Below are 23907 nucleotides of genomic sequence, written 5' to 3'. Positions count from 1 at the left end.
CGCTGATTGAAAAGGATTGATTTTAGAAGCTGAACCCAACGCATCTCAGACTAGATTATACAGGAATTCTCCATAAACACACTTTTGTTACAACTTCATTGCCCTCCAGCATGCCTGTCTCCATTTTAGACATACACACACATACATACACATACAAACGTGGGGTCCATTCCTCTTTCTAGCCTTTTGTTATATATTACTGTCAATGGCTGGTCCTGCCATTAGATGATGTGAAGTGGTAGGGATTATTATGCAGATTAAGGGCATCACCATTTGTGTGATGAATAACTGGTGTCTGGCATGTTTGCAAACAAAAGAGTTTGATTTAAAAAAGGAATTACTCGTAGATAGATAAATGGACATATGGGTTCTGAAAGCCTGCATGGGGTGAGCCTGTCTGCTATCAGAGTTATTAAGGGCAGCTTCCTTCTGCAAGCAGCAGGCTGAATAGACTGCTGTTTCTGCACTGCAGCACATCATTCACATACTAATTAACTATTTGGCAACATTTGTTTTTAACAGAGCAGATGTCTTTGAACACTTAAAGCAGTTATGGAAATCTTAATTAGAGTTTATCAGATTGGAGTTGAAATTCATTTGCTGAAATCACTGGAATCATTTGGTAAAAACCAGCGATGGTGAGAGAAGGGAGGACAGGTTTCTGGCTGGCTGGCAGGCTCGCGACAATGGATTACAGCGGTGGACAAGTGAGGCAGAAAATCCCGCAGGTCCTGGCAATGACAAAGCCAAGTGGCAGCAGGAGTGGGCAGGTATAGACTGAACACACACACACACACACACACACACACACACACACACACACACACACACACACACACACACACACACACACACACACACACACACACACACACACACACACACACACACACACACACACACACACACACACACACACACACACACCCTAATATCCTAACAATTTTATCAAGAAATATCAAATGCGATTACAATATTTGCATTGTTTAAACTGCAGAATGGCTTGAGGCTACTTACAGCGTTATTCAAGTTGTGTTTTGTTTTTGAGAAGCAGAAATTGAAATATGAGGAATTGAATTATTCCTCCTGTTTGTTGTAAACTTTTGGTTTAATGTATGGTAAAGAGTCAATCTGCATTCTGCTGAAGGCATGCAAGTCAATATTTGAAAGGTCACCAACAACATAATGTGTTCATATACGGTGCAGTGAATGTACTGTACATGTGAGAAGGGGGGAGCAGAGCTCGAGATATTGATTTTCACAAGCATTAATGATTTGCTTTCTTCCTGCCTCCAGAATCCTCTTGCTCAAGACACTTTAGCCTGAACGTGTCGTGCTGCAGCAGTCACTGACAGGGCCAGACTTTATTTCTGTGATTATCCACAGGCTGGGATTGAATTGGAGTAAGCAGTGCTGTTGAATGTGGCTGCAGTCAAAGTGGATCACAAAACGAGATGCCACAGCTCCCCCTGCGCTCCACATCGCTCAGAAAAGTAATGCCTCTCAGGATTCTTTGCCGTGCCTTGTGTGTATGATAACTGCTCATTGGCATGTGATTATGGGTGGAATAGAGGTCATAAATCTCGGCTAGCAGCCATCTCTGCCTCAGCGTCACACTTGCATGTTTCTAAAGGCAAAAGCGGTGCTGAGAATTCAAATCAAGAAATTATGCAGATATGGCACTGCATCCATGGCTCTGTCTGCCTTGAAAGCACTAAATGTATGCAACATTTACTAAAGTGAACAAAGACTAACTTTGTTGTTGTTGTTGTTGCTGATACCAAGGTAGCTGGCTGGCCTACTTATTCATGTGACAGCGCAGAGAGGGCACTGCTGTTACCGCACTCACCCGCTGCCACTGCAGAACACATGACAAAGAACATCCCCACTGCAATCCTCTTTAGGGAGGAGGGCAGCAGGCCGCGGCGCTTCAGGATGGGGTCCACCACTTTGTCCTTCAGGGGAATCAGCATGAGGATGAGGACAGCATCAAACATTGTGAGCCAGGCTGCCGGGAAGCCGAATGTCACCTGGGGAATCCAGAGAAGAAAGATGAGGTAAACTGTGCAAAAAGCACAGAGCGTGAAACAATACTGAGAGTGCACTCCACCATAGTTAGTTATAGTGTTTGTTGGTGTGTGTGGGTTTTTGGGCTTGCTATTGCTTTGGCACCCCCAGGTGGTCAAATTCAAACTTAACTTAATAAAATGAATAACAGTAATGCAATGCATTAAGTCCAGCAAAAACAGAGTCCACTCAATCAGTTATTCCTTCAAAGTATGATGTTGAATTTGTAAATATATTGTCATGCATTGAATGTACAAGTGCTTTGAAAAACAAACACAGGACTGGATTCAAAATTAAAATCAAATTTCAGCTCAGCTCTGAGTTCATTCCCATATAGTGTCACTTCTGAAACGCATTTGCAAACACACTGGATGACAAAGCAATCTAATGGAAAATCCATTGTGAGCATACAAACTACGTTCAAATCCATAAGCTTGAGAGCACTGACAGACAGCAGATGCGAGAGATTTCTGCATTTCAAATCTCAAGTGGCAAATGAGCTGCCAACACTTCTGTAGTTTTACACTTTAAAACCTTAATTAACTATCAATTTGAATTTCTTTGTTTACAAGTTACTACTGGCAATTTTTACATTGATTTCTCTCCTCATTTGCAAATTTTTATATTCAAAACAACACAAAGGTGCCTTGTTAGAGTTTCATTTAGAAATGAAATCCTGGCATGAATGACAGGCGAAATTCCCCGTGGCAACCATGATTTTATGCAAAGCCTGAAATGGATTCAGGTTCTACTTTTCACACATTCCACAAGAGACTATACTATGGGAAGTGGAAAAACACTCATAAGAATGCATCCATACGTACCACAGGGAACCAAACTGATGAATTTATAAAATCATTGCTTAAACATGTTATCTTTTTCAAAACTGAAGCAAACAGTCAAGCATCTACTGTACAATCATTGAGACTTGAAACTGAAACACTCGAGATTGGTGTAGTGCTCTCAGAAGCAAATCTCATCATAAATCATTGCTACACTCCCCTATGCTATGCTATGTTTATATTTGCTATATGTCCCCTGTTGCTTCCTATTCTCAGTTATTATCATAAGTACGGATTCATTTACATTGAAACGGGCATTTAACCGTGTTAACCAGTCATATGCGTCAGGCGGGGTGAGGGAGTGAGTCACACAGGCTTCTAATCTCACTTCCTTATAGATCTTGAGAATTACAGTTGCTGGTAACAGATAAATCTCACTTCTGCTTTTTAGAGCGGATATATAGTAAGAAACAAATCTCTGCTCAGTATTGTTTAAATTCTGTGGGACAAGCGTTTTTAATATTCTGTGCACATTATGAGGTTTATGAATGATTTATTCTTGTTGTATGGACATGCAGTATTTCATAATCTGGTAAATTTTGTATGACAGTATGTATGCATGCATAACAGTCAAGTCAGTGTGGTTTCAGGGGGAGAGTTTCACTTCACGTTTAAGGCCTCTGTATCACTTCTTCTGTGCCATCACCTAAAGTGTGCCTGCTCAAAAAGCAGCACTCCAGTTGGGTAAGTACTGATCTTATTCCAATTTCATCACTTTAAACCCTTGATCTTGCCAAGTTGTGCATCATGGGGCGTAATTCAGCGACCTGTAGTCTTCAAAGTCTTCAAAGCCCCCATGAAGTTAATGTAAAATGTGTCACAGTGACACTGAGGTACACCAGTCACACTCGCCGGGGAGAATCAAGTAGAGATTGAGGCGCTGCTGTGGAGAGATTCAATCACAGCCAGGTCGCTAATCTGCCAGGTATTATTCTGTGGAGTAAAGTTCTTACTTAATCCCACAGGCATTACTGAGCCTCTTCTGCCCCAGCTGTCACCTCTCATTCTGCGCCTCTGACCTACTGACTTTTTCTTTCCAGGAGGAGAAAATCCAATATCAAACTATATGTCAAAGCCCAAGTATAATGTGTAACAACTTTCCTGGATAATGAAAAAAAAAAAATCACATAAAGCCATAGAATGTTTGCCTTTTTTAAATAAAAGACTTTGGGTTACCTGGTTGGAATCATGGGTGTTGTTGCCAATAGAGCTGGGAACACCAGGAATCCTCAGATGAAGGCTCTGCAGGACGTACGTGGTCTGCATCTGCACCATAATGAGGAGATTAGAGTCGCAGCGAGGGGTAATTCTCTACTTTAAGATCACCGCTGCGCCTGATGCAAAACCATTTTTCTTCATTATTGAAACATTTGTATTTGCATGCATCTACACACGGTGATCTGTAATTGCACTTATGGAAATGTGTCTTTTAACTTGCTGTCATTATTGTTTTCCTGATCTTACCTGGAAGTACACAGTCCAGTATGGGATGAGAGCAAAGAAAACAGGGAGGATTTTCACCAGAGCTTTGACCTCCTCTACTTTCTCCTCGGGGTACTTTCCTCCATAGATTGCTTTGGCACCATCTAGCAGTGTCAGTTTAGGCCTTCGAAGGAAGTAAAAGTAAAAGTGTAGTTTAAAGCTGTGGCAGATATATCACAATGTAAAATAATGACAAATAACCCAACTAATATCAACAAACATGGCTTCTGTTTTACGTATGTGTACGTGTTAAGTAACAGCTTCATCTACAGATAGGAAAGTAACTTTATTCTGAATCCTATAATCCCCATCTCTGGAGAAATGCCTTAATAAGGATTTCTTAAAAGGCTGTGGAATTGGCCGACTTAAAATTCAATGTCAGGTTTTTGAACTGAATGTGCTACTTTGCTTCAAAGTCAAGTAGCTTTCCACCAAAGGGAATAAAGATAAATTTCTGTATCGGGGGAAAAAGGGAGTTATACAGGTGGATGAAAGGAGGCTTAACATAAAGATCTACCAACAACACATGGTGGTGTTATTCTACTGGATCAGAGTCACCAGCCCACAAAACTGCCTTCAGAAAAGGTCGACTGCACATTTGGAAGGTGTGAGCCCACTGACTGACACTGATGAAGCCTCAAGGTTAACTTGGATGCCCTTTTTGAATTCAGCTCAGCTTCATCACTTTTCCTTCATTCACTTAAGTGTTATCCCATCAGGCACACTGAACTGCATCCCCGCTTACCGGTGCGGGTTAGGTTCTTTGGGTTTCTGGGACGAACAGCAGGCGAAGCCCAGGATTTTGAACATCTCCGTGAAGGCGCTGCCATCTGCAGGCTTGGTGATGAAGACGGTGCGGCCCAGGAGAAAGACCAGGAAGGAGACGCAAAGGCACACCGCCGGAACGATGTAGCCGTACACAAAGTTGATGTTTTGTTGGATGAAGGCAACGCCTCCCAGAGACAGGATGGCTCCCAAGTTGATGCACCAGTAGAACCAGTTGAAGAACCTGCGTGTGGCCTCTGGTCCTCTGTCTTTCACCTGAGGTCACAGGAAAGACAACAGACAATGTCGTTGTTAGTTTGTCATGCAGACAGCACGTAGAAAAATGATGCAACCACATCTCATGGAGAAGGCAAAGAAGTTTGATATGTGAGGCCAAATTACAACAGCTTAAAATGATGTTTCCTTGGTAAGAACACCTACAACATTATCTTATACGTGAAGTGGAAACGTTTTGCCAATCATGGTGAAATACAAGCAAAACTGTGTCTACAAAGAGGAACAGCGGTCAAGATCTGAAACTAACAGTCCTGTGACAGGCATCACCAGCATACAGTTTAAAGCGGGTTACTATTATTATTAATACATGTACAACTCACCTTCATAGTTATGTTTGCAATTATGATTAGGTTACTTTAAAGCTGAATGTCTGCATCATGACAGTCTATGTAAGTGAAGTCAGGTCAAGTTTATTTGCATAGCCCAATATCACATACAATGTCTCAAAGGGCTTCACAGACCCACAACATTAGGACAATTCCCGACTCAGCCCAAAGCTCTCAAGGAAGACGAGGAAAAACTCCAGAGAAAACCTCCATGAATAAGGAAAAAAGGAAGAAACCTCTGGAGAGGCAATTCCAACACAACAACACCACAAATCACTGTGTTAAATGCAACTTCAAGTTAACTTTGGAGTGGAATTTGGATACGGCCCTGGAATTACAGAGAATATCTAAAAGTACGTGACACCGTGATAAGACGTTTAAGCCAGCAAGGGCAACAAGAGCAGCCTTCATTCGTGTCACGATCACACTGAAATGATTCATTCACATTGTAGTTTCACTGTAAACCCCAAGTCAAATAAAAGTTTCACTCATTGGTACATACTGTAGAAATTACACCTGCACTGACTCACAGTGGACAAAAGTTGGATATGGGTTATTTCCCCAGAATCACAATCACTAAACATTTCTCTATTCTGAATCTTGCAGTGATTTCACAATCCAGGCTGAGCTGATCAGGGAAACAAACATCTGCCTACACCTAAATATATATCCTGTTGTGGTGAGCAGCCTGAGTAAATGTGTAACTTGATGGCCATTAGGTTCAAGTTGCACAATTAATCAAAAAAAGACACATCACCGACAACACAGCAGTGCTTTACAAATAGCAAGAGGGTGCAATTATACAGAAAGGTGCTTCAGACGGCTGCTTAAACAAAATAACGCGCCGTGCAAAATTGAATTCCTGAACTGAATACAACTCAGGACGCACGAGACAGGAAATCTCTCATTTCTTTCAGAGTGAGCAAATGTTAAGTACCAAAAGTTCCCACTGCCACTTGACATTCAATAAAAGCTGGTTGAGCATTAGTGGGGGAGTGTACTGTATGTGTTTAAGTGCTACAATCCATATTTACAAAGCAGCATTCACTGTTCAGTGGACACAAAGAGGTAATCTGATGATCTGTTAAGTCTTTTATGTCTCTGCCCTTAGCGATCACTGGCACCAGCAAAAACAAAAATGGTTTACCCTGTGTATTGTATTACTATTGCTACATGCTGCTGTAGAATGTAGTTTGTGTATTTCTCTATGATATAGCTCTACTTCAGTGTATGGATCCCGAGTGGTTCTTTACGTCTCATGTTTCAACACGATCAAATAGAAGTGACACTGACAGAAACATGAAAACTTTGTTCTGACAGCATTGAGTTCATTTCTAATCATAGCACCGGGTCACCTCGCTGGGAAAGCTTTTACACGCTCCAGCTTAGATTACTTTGAAAAACAATGACTCCATTGATGAACTCCTTTCAACAGTTTCCTGTCGGGGTGCTGACATCACAACATCACTCTGTCACAGAGTTGACAGGTGCTGCGTTTGACTTCTCATTAGTGACAAAATATTCTTCGAAGTGTGGAGTCTGTGTGCGTGTATGGGTGTGCGTTTGTCTGAACGCCAGACAAAGAAGCTGCTATTGATTCAGCACCATCCCCCCTAAAGTGTTGACCTCAGGAGAGAAATTCAATCTTAATGGCTGTTATCATCTGGGTCTTGCATGTCTAACTGAGCTGTCATGGTGTAACAGCTATCACAACCCATGTCTGCTGTTGTTGATGTCACACTGCATGCCTAATTTCACACAGGGCTATCTCAGAAAAACTAACTCAATAAGGCTTCAGTCTACATTTCAGAGAGAGTATTTTCATACTTTACCTGATCTGCTCCAAATGGAGTGATGTTTGACTTCACTGTTCCCACACCAAGCGCAATCAGGAGAAGCCCAGTGTAGATGACCGGGGCACAATACGGTTTCCGATGAGGGCATGAAGCATTTTGTGCAGTGGTACTGTTCAGACATTCCGGAGGCTGAACAGGAAAGGCCATCTCTTCACCGCATAGGCCACTCCTGGTGTTCTCATTTGAAATAAAGGGGAAAAACAGCATGCCGACTAAGTACAGTATCAAACTCCCAGCAATTGTCAAGAATTTCCCAAGGTACGCGTCGGCCAGCCAGCCTCCAAATGGGGAAATCAGATAGGTAACTCCCATGAAAATCAGGGGGGCCTGGCTGGCATGAGTGCCCTCCCAATAAAAGGGACTACTATTTAGGAAAAGGACCAGATTAGACGTGATGCCATAGAATGCCACCCTTTCCAATGACTCAGCCAAAAGGATGGCGGCACAGGCGAGTCTTCTTCCCTGGAAAACTGATGGTGGTGGTGCAGGTCTGGGCTCAGAGACCAGCAGAGGGGTGTTCTCATCGGAATTCCTGTTGTTAGCCATTTTAGACCAACTTAAAGAGTGGTATGACTCCCTCCTGGTTATTGTTGAGGCTCAAACCTGAAAGCCCAGAAAGAATGTGGTTCAAGTAGTTAGTTAAATATTACCGTAAATACATAATCGTTAATTATACACAGAATAAATAAAGCTAATCATACAGATATTTAACGAAGAGTGTCACATCCCGCCCTTGTCATATGTAATAAAGGCATTAGAACGTATATGAGCTAGCTTTAGCATTAGAGCTTTGGTAAAGAGTTTAGTTATACGATACCTTTTAATTATTAAAACATTTCCCAGCAATATTCAGTGATCTCCTGTAAACCAGATGCTGTTTACCGCTTAAATATTAACTTAGTTTCATCTAAATCAGTACGCCGTCTGAGAGAGAAGTGGAAGTCAACAAAAACAGTGTCACAGTGCTGCCGCGTGACACTCGGTACACCCGACAAACGCTCACATTTGCGTTTCCCCTCTAGAAACAATCTACAAATGACAAGTTCCGGATCAGCGCTTTATACAGCGCACAGTCTACCCTAGCCACATGACTTGTAAATCTCTTCTATATGCGCAGGAAGAAGAAGAAGGCGGCGGTGGTGTTTTGCATTGATGCGGTGTCGGTTCTGGCGTTGTCAAACTCAGCAGCACCGGCAGAATACATTAGATAAAACTAGACTAGATAACTGGACCAACGTTTGTCCTTCGAATTGATTGCCGAAATTCGATACTATTGTCCAAGAGAATGCATGTACAGATTCCGCTTACATACCATCGCGTGTTTCTAGGGGATCATATAGGAGACGGACTTGTAAACAAACATTTCAATCATGACTAGCATCGACCTGCTACTGTGGCTACCTGTTAGCTTTTGTAGCCTTACGTGCCCTGCAGCCATGAGTCCAGGAAACGTAAGCGCTGTTGAGTTTAGAGACTCTAGCGACGTTATTCCATCTGGTATTCACAAATGCTTACACGTTAACTATCCAAGCTCGACAAACCAGCCTGTAGCTTAGTTATGAGGTTACTCTTTCTTGCCTGTCTCAGTCCAAAAACTGGGAACTGTACCACAGCCGAGAGAATAAGGTAACTTACTTTGTAACTAGGCGTAGCTAGCTCTAGCTAATTATTAGCTAGCGTTTTCATCCTTAACTTGAGCTGTCAATATAACGGCTCTAGTATCTGTCAGTCTATTCTCTCTGGATCTGGAGGCGTCTTACCTGACAGCTGTTTAGAAAAGGGGGTGTGGTGGGGGGTATAACTCAGCAATTTACTATTATTCCTCAGCAGATAATCACCTATGTGTGTCGCTTTATCCACGTATCGATTAGATAGATCGTAACTGCTTGGATAAGTGGTGATGTAATCAAGTTTACTTGGAAACAGAGTGTAGAATGTTTAACCGTTTACCGTATAACATCATGATTTTAGTAAATGAACATGAATTAACTTAGCTGTTGATATTTGATCACCTAAAATATAAATAAAGTGTTACAAGGAGTATTCAGTGTATTCATTCTGTTGTTTTGTAGTTTCCTTATCAGTCACAGGCACACACCTATTGGCCAGTCCTAGGTGGATACGTGGTATATTTATTTAGTAACATCACCATGTGATCCAGGATTAATGATAGTTTGGGTTTTTGCTTGTTGGCTAATAGTCCTATTCTCTTAGCTTGATGACCTAATGACTTCAGTAAATATAGGTGATTTGATTCATTTGCAAATATTTAGGGAACCATTTGTTGCAATAGAAATCTTTCATTTACCACCATGATTTGATCATTTTCATACACTAAATGCAACACTATTTTACTTCCCTGTATTTACAAACATGACCACAAGTGACAAATGCAAATACTATTAAAACAGTGGATGTCAGACATAATTGCCCTCATAATTTGGAAATTAAATGTGGATACACATTAAACTTTAATTTCAAGGAAAATAAATCTGCCGTGTGGCGTTAAAAAGGATTGAAGCATCTTTAAACCGCAAGCATAGAAATGTTTTGCTCCATTTGGTGTGGGAGAACTGGGTTGGCCTGCACAGAGCCTTGAACTAAATCCTAACAAGCACCTTTGGGAGGACTTGGATCCCTGCCTGTGAGTCAGGTCCAACATCAGTACCTGACCTAACTAATGCAGGAAGCAAGTCCTTGCAGCCATGTTTGAAAGTTTATTTATGCCTATGGGTTTGGAATCAGAAGTTCAGTAATGACATGGATATGATGTCTCAGCTACCGCCCACATACTTTTGGCCATGTATGGAACCATTAGATATGAATATATATTTTTATAGCGGAGTACATGTTTGTTTTTTGCTATAATAAATAATGCCTTTTTCATTTTAGATCTCACATTGAATCAGGTGGTCACACATGTGAGCTCAGAGATGCAGCAGAGTTCCAGTCTTCTTCCGAGGTGGCAGACCTAATGTTTCAAAATCCACCGTTTGAGGGTGCCCTGGCCATTCATCTGTTCAAAGCAGGCAGGCTTCTTATAGGTGAACTCCCTTTGTTGTGGAATGTGAAATGATCTCTGTACTCTCTGTGTTTTTGAACTCAATAGTAGACGTATAACTCCACCTAAATGCCTTTTTGTTTGATGTCTAACCTTGATCACAGATGTCCAAGTACCCTTCGGCGTTATCTTTGGTGGAACTGACATAAATGAAGATGTGAAAGTTGAGCAGAAGCGTGTGGTTATGGAGCAGGTGCTACAGAAAGCCAGGTGACGCCGCTGCAAACTGCTCTTTTTTGTTTTTTTAAAGCTGCAGTAATTAAAGGTTGACCATTTAATCCTTGCATTGACAAGAAATGGTGATATAGCATGAATAACTCAATTCCATTTTATGCAGGGATGGTGTTTGATAAATATCACATCCTTACTTTAACATTTATGAGAAATTGAAAGTACCCTAAAGCTTGAAATGTTAAAATCCTGATCATTATAGACCAGAGAGACCAGTATAACCAGCTGATGGTGCCCATACAAAAGAAAGTAAATATCTGCCAGAAAGCTTTGCATAGATGCAAATGTAATATGAGTCAGGCTCTACTTTCAATGTATAATAAACTAATAAATAAACTATCTCACCAGTAATCTAACAGTAGATGGGGTTTTGTCTGAATATGTACCTTTATGTACAGTAAACAGTTCCTGTGGTTAAAATAGGGAAGAGTAGTCTTTCAGATCCTGGCTTATTCACATTAAAAATGCGGTTACACACCTGCCCCATACAGGCCAAGCTCAGCGGATTGGGTGTTATCTCCTTTTAATGTTGAAACATTTACACACTCTTTTGTGTGGGAATCTAAACCTTCAATGCGTTTTATGATTCCTGTCTCTGTTTTTATCTTGCTTGTAAAGACAGCAGGATGTCTCTCTAGTTAGTATATCTAAAGGGTTAATGGTGTTTAGGGAGAACTGGGGCAGTCCAGGTCCAGGACTTTACATGTCTGAATCCGCACATCGCCTGCTGTGAGCCTGCATTCATGCAGACTTTGATCACAAAATTCAGTTACCACTCAGAGCCTGTTGGCCCATTTCACAACACACACTCACACACACACGCACAGAAATTATCCCCCCACTGCTTTTTGCTCTACATTCCCTTTGTTTTCCTCTTTGTATTCTTTGTCTATTCACCCTCAAATCCATCAAACTTTCGGCAGATTTTCCAGTCTCACCTACTCGGTCTCAGTGCGGAGGATTCACAGGTTTATTGTTGTGACTTCGATTTATGTCCTTTTCTTTGTTGTCTTTGTTTCAAGAGGGCTAATACTCACTACCAAATGTGTCTTACAGGGCTTTAATGATGTTATGTGTTTCTTTATCAGGTTTGCTGTTGCATTTACTGACAAACTCAAAGAGGAGGCTGAGATATTTCTGGTATGATTTGTGTTTTTTTAAATGTATATCTCCTAGTAAACATGGTGTGGAGCAATGACAACTGGTTAAAGTCACTTAACATTAGCTAATTTTTTGTCAGAATTTCTGAGAGTAATTTCTTGTTCACCATTATATTTGTAAGCGTTTCATCAGAAGTCCCATAAAGTCAGAATTCAACGTAGACTTATACGGATTTGTGCTCATTAAAAAGGTTTTCAGTTTAACAGCACATTGTCTGACAGCTTTAATGAATAAAACAAAACGGTTTTAACTACACACACACAATAGCCTGCCCCGTGCCATAATAGTTTGGCAATAAAACAAAATTACAATGTTTTATTTTCAGATTAGATTCTGCCCGTAGGTTGCAGATGGAGGCCACTGGTGCGCTTTATCTCTGCCGTTTAAGGCTGACAGCAGGCAGAGAGGACGGGCACTGAGAGGCTTTGCCACTGTTTTTATTGTGACGGAAAACACACATAGGGGATGGATCTGGTGTGATAACATCCAGTCAATTTCCTCTCCACCTGCCCCTCCACCCTAATTTATTTTGCACCCCCACCTCAGCAGCAACTCTCACTGCCATTTAGGGACGACCTGTCTAACTCCATTGAAGTCTTGAATTTGTCCAGATATGTTGGGAATACCAAAAGCATTAACTGATTGTATCCACTGTGAGGCATAATAAGAGACAAACAGCTCGTAACGGACAAATGCTGCCTGCAGTTATCGATAGATCTGAAACACGTCAATTCATTTATTATACTCCTGTTTGTATTCTGACCAGATTCCCCAATGTTTTCTCTCTGAAGGTTTCCCAGAGCAGTAAAATCTATGTCCAGCCACAAGGTAAGCCCTGCAGGATGAGACATTCTCTGCTGGTGCCGTGCATTCCTGACTCTCTGCTGTGGCGTTGCATTAATCAGCTTTGACATTTTTCCCCCTATTATCATGCTCTCTATGGTGCAGAGTTGTTTGTGCTTGCCACTGACCATGCAGAACAACCCTGTGTTGTGTCGCGCCAGTGTCTCTTCACAGATTAAAGCAAAGGCCTGTGACACCTGAGCCAGGATCAATACATGCTTATGTTTCACCATTTTTCACCTCGCTTCCCGTTATACTTGACTGCAACAGGAGTAAGCCACAGTATCTGAGAACATTAAATGTTATACTGTCAATAAGGTTAATACAGCAATCGTAATTGTTTGCTTGGAAACTTCAATATATTTGAGCTTTAATGATGTAAATGATGTAATTGTAATGTAATTGATGATGTTTTCAGCTGCATGTGATCTGTGCTTCCTGTTTTTAAAGGTATCAAGACTGAAGTGACTCATAAATTCAGCTGGAGTGAATTCTTAAGGAGTTCAGGTATTGTTGCTGCTTTAACCTTTATATAAGCATGCAGACAGGACACACTCCGCTTTCAAACCGTTCATATTCTGCACCTTCACAGTATGGACGTGGTTATGTTTAGGCCATCACAATTAGTCTCTGCTAGATTTCAGTCATTAATAAATGAATGATAAAGCATAAAGTGTTACAGGGAGAAGTCAGAGTGTTTTCCTTTTAGCGTTTTTCAATTAATATTTGTGTGTGGAGGAAAACATCCTTTTATCTGATAATCAAAGCTTTGTCGCAGATTATCTCTTCATATAGGTCATAAGCATAGATGGGATGATACATCAAAGGATGAAGCGCTGCATTATTTGCGGGGGGTTAAAATGCGTTCACCAGAATCACCTTTGTGAATTTAAATCGTTTAATTCCAAGCAGAAAGCGGAATACAATGGTGCTCATGATCCAAAGCAAACCCCAGAAATAATTGGTGGCATTGGCTATTTACGCAAAACAAAATGGATCACCGAGTCATTGTTCTTTGAAACAAACAAAATAAGTAAGCACTCTGCCATTTTTAGATCACCTCCCTCCCCTCCTGTGCTCATAGACGGTGGAGTGGAAGCACCTTTGGGAACACAGCAGGGAATAGTTTCAGCTCTAACTTGGAAGGTGTCAGTCAGGGAGCGCGACATCACACTTTACTAAGTTAGATAAATCCGTCTTGGGACTCTGGGACGGAAGCTACGGTAACTCCAGTTTTCCACCTTCGAGCTTAGGAAATATATGCCGGCACTCAAGGCGTCTCCCCAATAAAAAAGGACATCGCAAGATTGTGTCCGTAGGATCAGGTGATTAATGGCTCCTCGGCACAGGGCCATTCGTCACTGCGCTTCTCACCCAGTGTGAGCAATACTAATTGCCTGCAGTCATTTCTCCATTTGTTATCTTGGAAATGTGCATCGCCACCATTGCGCTTCTTGTGAAAACACTGCAATCTTAAGGTGCCATTAAGTTTGTGAGTATGTGTGTAGAAGATAATCTGCAATAATTGAGTTATCAGATCTTCCGGTAAGAGTCGGATGTGTTTAATAAAAAGGAAAAACATTTTGAAGCAAACACTTTGTGGACTTTTGTGAGCACGTCATTAATGTTCGTGTCGGTTTTATGTAAAGACGAGCAAATGAGGCCTCGGGCGAGACAGCTGAGGCCACATTTCAAATGAGCGGAAAGCTAATTAGGCCCATACATCATCGTTACAGATGTTACCGCCGTGGGATTGTAGTATTAAGTGTAAAAATGTGATAAAAACTGAAGTGGAGCGTTTTGAAGCGGCGACGTTTGATTGCCTTAGTTGTGTTAGATTTGCCCTTACACCCTCTCTCTCTTTGAACCTCGATGAAACGCTTTAGTCATTATTATTCTGTCTCCATAACTTTAGTCTTTAGTTGATCTCTTACACAAAATAGCGTGGCAGAAGTGACTCCTGTTTCCCAATCACAGCACAGCAGGGGGCACCATCCTTGATTAATTCTCTGTGCCTAAAGCGTGCTACCTCTTGATTTACCTCTCCATTTTTCCATCTGGTGTAAAGTGATTTATTACATTATTAAATAGGGAAATCTGCAGTATATAATGCAGAGTTCGGTATAGCCTGTCTTACTGAATGTGAGTGTGGTGCCTTTGAGTGTATTTCAAAATGGCGCAGCAGCTCCAAGAAGCACATCGGAGAATACAAAAGCGGCCCTCCCACCTGACTGAAGGTACTTTACTTTGAATGTTTATGTTATACTTTGGTTGTCAGGCACCCTCTGGAATCCGGAAGGTTGTCAACCAATGTATGTGTTGTGTGTGTGCACCTCCTGCTGTGAGCCTTTTTAGTCGTTGTAGGGCAATGCACAAGAGCGGGAATGAGGAGAACGGCACTGTGGGCTGAGGAGCATCACTTTGAATCATTGAGGGATGAGGGGGGAAACGAGCAGGGGGTCTGCTAACGCTGAGACGTTGCGCCGCACCAACATGACAGGTACTCAGTCCTCCAGGAGTACTGTGATTACTGAATAAATTACGCAGAAAATTCCCTAAAGTTTCTCAGTGAAGTTGTGCTGTGAATTCCTAATCAGAGAGCAAATGATGTGTGAAGGAAAAGCTACAACGTGAGGAACCATCCGAGTTGGGATGTTGATTATGAAACTGACTGCCTGATGTTTGTCCCAAATTATGTAGGGATGTTGAGCAGGTTTTGTCAGACAGCAGCTGGGCAAAATAATGTGAAACCGCAACTTATCCAATATCTAACAAGTTGGTCACGTTTTGCCTTCAGAATTGCTTAAATCATCCTTTAAATGATAGCAAACAGCTTCTTTTTTTTTGCGAAATCCAGCATTCTAAAGTTGTCCTGCTTTGAGATTGAAGCCCCCAAATATGGCATGCGGAACAGCTCCAGCCTCCTTTTCCCGATTGAGCTCCAGGCCTACACCGGGGCTCTCCTCAGGACCAAAAAGGCATCCATACGTATCTACTGGCTGCTCTCATGGCAAACATACAGATGAGCAGGGTTACTGAATCACTCATGGTGAGCTGCTGCCAGGTGACAGGCCAAGGAAGTGACCGTTAGTAAAGATCACAGGGATTTGATTAAAAAAGGGGTGCTTGTGGTCAAAGCCAGGTGAAGCTGAAGGTCGAGTGTCGATAAGACTATTCAATCTTCCAATTCCCAGAATCGACTGTACCTTTCCTCTGTAATAAGTTAATTTACAGGTGATCAGGGTGACAAAGTAGCCATCAGTCGTTATCATCTTGCATCACGGGGACATCATCAGCATTTGGTGTTAGTTCTGTAGGGGCTATGCGGCGCTTGGAGATGACCTCATTCCCTGGCCGTTATATTACCGTGCAAGCAATTATCACTTCCAACAACTCCCACGAGATGGACATCATTGTGTTATCATTAGATGCTGACATTGTTTAAAACAGGCTGGTAATTTTGGATATAGCGGTGTCCTTTACTGCATTCAGTGAGAAGAGAGAAAAGGGGAAAGATCCAGATCCAGGAAAACGCTTTATTTTTGAGGGAATACTCCACACACCCTGAAGTCACAGACACAATTTATCTGTTTCCTTCTTGCTTCGGATTACAATACATTGAGAGGCTTGTGCTGCCTTGGTGGACGTCTATAATTGGCTTAATTTGTCGTGCTCCTTTGCCGTGTTTGTAATCAGGATTTTCCTCAAACTCTATTCTCTGTGGTGTTTTCATTATTTTGCCCGCTCCCTCCCGGATCCTGCTGTCCGTGTCACCCTGTGCCGCTCAGATTAATGTGAGCCAGTCAGAGAGTTATGGGCTCCCACACCCTTGAACACACACAGGCACACACACACACACACACAAGCACACACTGATAAAGGCATGAAGGGATTTCAGAATGTTCAGAATGCCCCTCTAAAATCTGAGGCGGTGTTTTTGCGTACACAGAGAGATTGAGGAGATGCTGCTGCTGCTGGCACAACAGAAGAGATGCGCAATTTGTTTTTCTCCTGAGGATACATTAATAGGGATGCAGCTCCAATCCTTTTATTTCTTTATGTTTGGATTTCTTGCTTAGAGTGACAGATCTGTGTTCTGGAATGATCCTCAGCCACCCTCCATTCTTCTCCTACATCCTGTTCCTGGGTGTTTATCTTCACCGACATGGTTTCTCAGCCTGCAAATCAATGCAAGGAAATTCAATACATTCTCCTGATGAAGTGCTTTGGTGAAAAAAATCTGCTCCCAGGATCAGCGTCAATACACAGACTCCTCACTGTCATTTTAAAATCCTCTTCAACAGCTTTCAGAAGCTGCTTTAACCTCCTGTTGTGCACTTATCTGGCTGTACAGGATTCCACTGTCACTGTGCCTTGTTTGTGTGTATGTGTGTTATGAATGTAGTCTTAAGTTTGAGCTTTTCTGATACTGAACTTAAATTTAGGTTCAACTGCCATCATTGCCAACACTACCACTTCAACATTTTATGATTCATCCTTTTGGGTCCACCTAGAAATTGAAGCAATATGTTCCTGGCTTCCTGGACGTGCTTCTTTCTGTGTGTTTGCATATTATCCCTGAGTCTCCTTGAGTTTTCTCCAGGTTCTCCGGTTTCCTTCATTTCCCCTTTAATTCTTTGCCAGTTGAAGACCTTCAGGAGTCTGTGTTTTCTCAGTGCTCCTGTCGTTGCCCTTGATCCAAACACTGCTCGGCTGTAGAGCTGGAGTCGGTCCCCAGGCGCTGGGTGGCAGCCCGCTGCTCCGAACAGTTAGGATGGGTCAAACGCAGGGGATGAATTTCCCCACCGGGATCAATAAAGTATGAACTTAAACATGAAAAATAGATTTTCTGACATGAGAGGTAACGGTCAAATCTTTCAAACTCGTTCAGAACTGCTAGTGTTGATTCAAAATATGTTTCTTACACTGAGCCTACAGACATTCCAGTGTTGCCTTTGTGTCGACCCTGTTTGAAGTACGAAAACTAACATGGTGTACTTGGGTTAAGTCTTGGGCAAAGTGCTTCTGTCTACAATCTCTGCTTAGTTGCAGAGGGAAAGTCAAAGGGGCAGCTGAGAGCATCGAGTACTTTCAACCCCCAAGTTAGCAACCCAGCTTAATTGGTCTTCTAGTACAACAGTAATGATCTGTTTGAAGTCCAGGTTGTGTGTGGGAGAAGCATGCCAGTCTGTCTTGGCAGTCGTGGGAGGTCAGATACATTGCCCTCGTCACTTGAATGCTTTCCAGTTCCCCGCTAATGTCAGGAATTAACATGAAATTTGAATGATCTGGGAAAATATCTGACATATTTCTGCCCCTCAAGTAAAACCAAAATCAAAATATTCGCTGGCAGCAGCATCGCGGGTTAGGCAACTTTAATCCGGCCTTTCTCAGTCTGCCAATTACCCTTGCGGTACTCATGATTTGTAGTTGTCAGACCATATTACATAGTGATTATGCTGCCGCCAACCTTGCAATGTTTTCAGTAGACTATTTGCCTGCTGAGCGTTACAATTCTGATCAGAGAATTGTGTGAGCACATTAGTCATCGCTGCCTTCTATTCCTCTTGACCTTGGGTGATGTATTGCTTTCATTATCTTGCCGTTGTTCTTGGGATGTTCATTATGCAGTGTTTTGATATTGTGGCACTATCTGTCTGTCTGGCTCCTCTCCAGGTGTAAGCAGACAGCACGTGGAGAAGCTGCACGTCTTCCTGTTGGTCTGTGGGCTCAGAAGAGTGAAGGACCCCCTCTATCTGGTGGAGAGGTTTTCAGGTACGCTTTCAATTTCATTATACGGTATCTATGGACCTTTTTTTTGCACAGCCTAGTTATTGACCGTATTGCTGAAAACCTTAGCTAACCTGAGTTAGCTTTGCTCTAGATTGCACTGCACGTTTATTGTCATTGATTTTCAAGCATGTTCACCATCTAAAGTCTGGAAAAGCCTCGGATTTTACACTCCTTCTATATATGTTTCTGGCCCGCAGGGTTCAGCTTAGTCTGCTATGGCAACGGCCTCATCATTTTGGCATGATAGTAGCTGGCTTAGGTCACTTGCAAATACGATGTAACATTTCCATATGCAAAATTTCAGGCGGATTCTTCTGGTAACTCATGCATACCATTATGCTGATGTAGTAACACTAGAGGGCGACAGACAACATTCAAACGGCGATTTAAGCAATTTTAGAATTAATAGCGCTTGATTTACTGTATCCTGCTCAGAGATCCTGTTTCAGTTGTGTGTGCTTTTCTGGCACTTTTATTTTATTTTATTTTATTTTATTTTATTTTATTTTATTTTATTTTATTTCATTTTATTTTATTTTATTTTATTTTATTTTATTTTTGAATCTGCTGCTGTTCCTGTTATTTCCAATTATTTATTTTGTGTATCTCTTTTGTTGTTCGTGTGTTTGTACGTCTTTCAGAGTGGCACCGTGACAATCCCTTGAACGTGTTGGTCATCATTGGACCAAAGGTAAGCATGCAGTCACGGATGCATGTTCCATGATTTCTTGCGTGCTGTTAACCCACCCCGGGAAAGCAGGCGGCCCCTAATTGGATGTAGCAGAGATACTGGCATTAGCCGTTTAGCTGGAATTGCGGCCACCGTTGGGATTGAATGGCAATCTTCTACGAGCAGGGGGAGGGTCAGCAGTAGTAGTGCCCTTGTTTCCTTGTTTGTGTCTAAACGGCTGGCTGCATGACAGAGTGGTGAATTGCCTCTTGGAAAATCAGCCCTTGCCTGACTAGTGACCTGTAGAGTGCTGCCACATTTTGGTGCAGCCGGGTGGGCCTGCATGGAAACACGTGCAAGGTATAGATTACAGCCTGTGACAGGGGGAAGTCACACACACACCATTATTCTTCCGACCCAGCCCAAAGACTTAGACTTCATGCACTTTCTCACGCATATGTCCTCATGTCCACCTAGTCAATAAATTGGAAAAATGGAATTTAGCCAGACACACTATCAAATGTTTTCTACAAATCAGGCGATCTGCCTGAGCATAAAATTGCAAGATTTTTCATTTTTATCACCGATATTATTTGATGAAACAGTAATGTGAGGGTGAATTTCCATCTACTTAATCGAGCTGCAGAGAGAACTCATATCCTGCTATTACTGCCGTCTGCGTGTCTCATTTCATTTTCAATTGACCTCATTGATTTCTTTTTCTTCATATTCTACTCCCTCTGACTTGCTGTGACACTGATGTGCAATATTTTAGTTTAGTTTCTTTTCTTTCTTCCAAACAGTGCTGTCAGGCCAAAGGTATGTTCTGCTTTAGTTTTTGCTCAAATGCTTTTGGAGATGGCCAGGGGCGTGTGCTTTGTTACTGCTGCTTCTGGTCTGCTGCGCTTTGTCTCCGCACTTGATGAAACGTTTCTGTTTAGGCAGACATGTGTGATTCATGGAGACGCTCCTGAATCAACACGGAGGAGCATTTGAATGTTTCCCAAGAAATGAAACGTGACTTGATATATAAGCATACAATTCATCAGATTTTTGTCACTGTGAACTCAAACTCAAGATGATGTACACGTATAAATCAGGCTAGATGTGACAGTCCACAGACAAACAGTTCTATGATTACAATGTGGAAACAAGAAGTAAGGAAGAAGCAATTCCAATGGATTTGAATTGACATATATTGCTCAAAACGTTTCTACACAACGTCACAGAAAAATATGTGAGAGCTTCTCGAGATCCTTTTCCTGCTTAATGGTCACATCCTGCGTTTTTGTCGAGTCACAGTGGGATTTAACAGAATTTGTACTTAGACCCTGTATGTTTGTCAGCATAGCCTTTAGCGTGGGCTGTGACTTATCCCCCGCTGGGTTTAGTGTCTGCTAAATCCCAGATTACACCAGGATACAAAACGTTCTCAATTTAGATTCTTTGATTTTAATGCACTCGTGCTTTTAAGCAGATTCAATTAACAAATGCCACAAGCTATAACATATAGGAGGAAATTGTACCCGCTTGCTTGGCTTCGCCTTTGACCTAAATTGCTACGCTTTGACTTTTGTATGTGCAGGCTAATGCACGCAAATCCCACATTGCAATTAATCAGATTGGCCACCCTCCCCTCCGTGACCCCAATCTCTGGAAATAGAGGATTTTCCAGAGAATGATAGAAATGATTAATTGTGTTGTTTATGCTCTCTTGGCTGTTATTGCTGGTATCGTTGCCGGAAGCAGTCAAAGGCTTTCCTGTGTCTGTTTCAGATTGATCCAGTGCTAACAATGCAAGTTGAGGCTGTTTGTAAAAGGTAAGCCGTCTCTGTTTTTGTTGTCTTCCTTATCCGTCACCTAACCCATCAAAGCAAACTTGTGATCAGACAAACAGATCACGTTGAGAAATTGTGAGACTCATCTGCTGATCCTCCTGTTTATTCATGAGCCACAAAGGAAATAAGCTGGCAGACACATCTTAGATTTATCTCAGCAACAGTCCCGGGATCCCGTCTTTCCAGGCTTTGTCAATCTCTCAGATTTGTTTGTTTGTTTGTTTCTTTCCGAGGGCCTTAACCACAACAAGTTGTGTTTTCGGCGCGAACCGGCCCCGCCTCTGGTTATGAATGTACCTGTGCTGCCTGTGCATGTCACACGCACCACACACACGTGTTCCCCGTTCTGAGCCCGTCGCTGCTGCTCAGCGTCATTCACGCCTATGTGATCTCTGAATCATGCCGAATCGAGCTTTGCCACTGCCTCTGCAGAACAGAAGGTGTCTTCTTGGCCCAGGAGAGGAGCCAACAGCAGCTTCACGCTGCCATGAGAAGCTGTTTCGCCCTGGTCAACAGCTCCGTCTCAGAGGGCATGTCAGCAGCAATCTTGGAGGTAAGCATCATCAGGGCTCATGGGTTGTTGGACACAATAGCATGACTTGTGTTCGACATTGCTGCAGCTGAACGCAATTCTATCATACACACATCAGTGCAGTGCAGGAGACTATTTGGATGTGAGGGTCTTGACTTATCCAAGCATGTTACCTTAAATATAAAAGCTCTTTCAAAATTTCGACTATAAATCTTTTATCTCACCGTCTCTTACTCAGCTGCCGTGTTATCTGATCACTGCAGGGATAATTACCCAAATTAATTGCTCGAGTCAGATCCTCCCATTCCTGAGCGAGCAAAACTATAATCCACTTAATCTCTTTTTAAACATCGCCGATTAGAACGATCCACAGACAGGCTCAGAAGTCTGATTAGTACGTGTACATGTTTCGCTCAGCAATCTGCTGGAGACGTATTAGCTGATGCACAGTATTAAATCCATAAGTGTGCTGAGGCCAGGTGCGTTGTGTTTAGGAGGATCAGAGCGCTCGGGTCCGTGACTCAGAAACTTTTTCTTTTTAACTCTGTGATTCTCATTTTCACACCCTTTGCTCTAACAGGCCATGGATCTCGGGGTGCCTGTGCTGGCCAGGAACATCCCGGGAAACGCAGCCGTGGTGCAGCATGATGTCACCGGCCTGCTGTACTCGTGTCCTCAGGTACAAAATGACAAACAAGTGGCTGTGGGTGTTAAGCCTTATTAAGCTTTAGCACCGACTGTGTTAATAGACTACGCATAAGTGGTGCACAAAGCCCCCACAGCCACTCATGTCACCTCCACTGACCTAGAAAGTAGTTATGCTAATACGTTTTCCCAAACTTTGCAGCTTAAATTTGGTCCGGCCGAAAGAAGTAGAATGATCACAGTGCATGCAACAAACAGCAGTTAGGCCAAGTACAAAATGAGGAGCTCCCACGAGAACGGGTTAATGTTCTTAAATTAATAATTGAAGTAAGTGGAGAGTAACCGGTTGGACAGTGGGTCAAGGCAGGGCCGTTGGCGTAGATGGAAGGCGCAGTGCTCTGGTGTGATGATTTTTGCGACGGCAGGAGATAAGTCCTCTCCTGGGGCGATGTTGCATGTGTTAAGCTGGCCAATAGGTGGGAATCGGTGCCACGAGGAGCCTCACACAGATGGTTTCAGCGACTCGGCCAGATGAACCACGACCTCGGCGAGATGGAGTTGTTGGTGTGGTCTTGCAGCTTCACTTCTCTTTCTGAAATCCTCTCTCCATTGTGACTGCCGCTGTTTCTGTTTCCTTGAGCCCTCGATTTTTCATGAGGAGGATATGTATCAAGAGGTAGGAAATGAAGGAAAAACAGCCACTTTAAGTGTTATGTGAGAAAAGGTGAATTTCTTGTCTGCCTCTATAATTTGCTTAAAGAGTGAAGTGATTATAAGCACGCTTGATCGCAAGTTGAGCTTTAATCCCACCGCAGTGGATTTATTGCTGGTGTATACCGTAGCCGTGCTGAAGAGCCGTTTCCCACCAAGAACGTCTCTAAACATAATAACCTCACCCGAGTGAAGTGGCCTGCTCGGGCTGTCGCTGGCTGCAGAATACAATTTAAGGAATCCGTGCATCATTCTGTGTCAGAGGCTCCCCCTGTGCAGCAGACGAGCCGGCAGCACTGAGACGGCTGTGCAGGCACAACACCAGTCAATCAAAGCACAGCGACGGCTCTATTAGCCATTCTTTAATTGTTTGATTTTTCTAATCCCCGCGGTGTGGCAGTATAGTTTTATGTTTGCTGTCACTCATTTGTTTCTGCTCTCACGAAGCAAATGAAAGATGGCAGCTCTTAGGATATATTGGGTTGTTTGGACAGGTATGTTTGGAAGTCACCTGACTAGTGTTTGGAATCTTTTATGTCTTTAAAAAGTCATCCCGAGGCAACTTTAGATGCATTTGGCAGTAAATTTAACTCCCTTTCCCCCTCCCCCCAGGAGTTTGTGCACCAATCGGAGAGGCTGTTGTCAGATCGTAAGCTGAAGGACAATCTGATAAGAAATGGAAAACTCTACGTAGAAGAACATCACAGCCTGAACCAGGAGAAAGAGACCTACCAGAGGCTGGTGAAGATTCTACACTGAGCACATATCATTTGTCTCACTAACTTAA

At 42.5% G+C, this 23907-nt stretch overlaps 2 protein-coding genes across 5 annotated transcripts in view; one reads left to right on the top strand and one right to left on the bottom strand.

Moving 5' to 3' along the window:
• Positions 1 to 9508, bottom strand: part of slc15a4 (solute carrier family 15 member 4) — a 24833-nt gene extending 15325 nt beyond the window's left edge. The window contains exons 1-6 of one of the 3 annotated variants that reach the window (XM_076154056.1): positions 9396 to 9508; positions 7612 to 8238; positions 5137 to 5432; positions 4374 to 4515; positions 4086 to 4175; positions 1850 to 2030 (exon numbers count right to left, since the gene is read on the bottom strand). In XM_076154056.1, the coding sequence (XP_076010171.1) occupies positions 1850 to 2030; positions 4086 to 4175; positions 4374 to 4515; positions 5137 to 5432; positions 7612 to 8181 (1279 nt within the window). In that variant the 5' untranslated portion in view covers positions 8182 to 8238; positions 9396 to 9508. Of the gene's footprint in view, positions 1 to 1849; positions 2031 to 4085; positions 4176 to 4373; positions 4516 to 5136; positions 5433 to 7611; positions 8239 to 8452; positions 8649 to 9036; positions 9128 to 9395 lie in introns of those variants that run through there. The other 2 variants (XM_076154054.1, XM_076154053.1) reach the window with 2 other exon arrangements.
• On the top strand, positions 9123 to 23907 carry glt1d1 (glycosyltransferase 1 domain containing 1). Of its 2 annotated transcripts, XM_076154057.1 has the most exons (13): positions 9123 to 9261; positions 10528 to 10679; positions 10801 to 10906; positions 12016 to 12067; positions 12880 to 12916; positions 13382 to 13438; positions 18608 to 18706; positions 19366 to 19415; positions 20175 to 20213; positions 21171 to 21214; positions 21665 to 21785; positions 22345 to 22443; positions 23733 to 23907. In XM_076154057.1, the coding sequence occupies exons 1-13, from the start codon at positions 9194 to 9196 to the stop codon at positions 23877 to 23879; spliced, it is 1071 nt and encodes a 356-aa protein (XP_076010172.1). In that variant the 5' UTR covers positions 9123 to 9193; the 3' UTR covers positions 23880 to 23907. The 2 variants fall into 2 exon arrangements, with proteins under 2 accessions (XP_076010172.1, XP_076010173.1); XM_076154058.1 differs by lacking the exon at positions 20175 to 20213.

This window comes from Genypterus blacodes, unplaced genomic scaffold (genome assembly GCF_046128005.1).
Source record: "Genypterus blacodes isolate CSIRO-AG114 ecotype Tasmania unplaced genomic scaffold, CSIRO-AGI_Gbla_v1 ptg000061l_1, whole genome shotgun sequence".
Lineage (NCBI taxonomy): Eukaryota > Metazoa > Chordata > Actinopteri > Ophidiiformes > Ophidiidae > Genypterus > Genypterus blacodes.
This window is presented reverse-complemented; position numbering and strand designations above follow the sequence as displayed.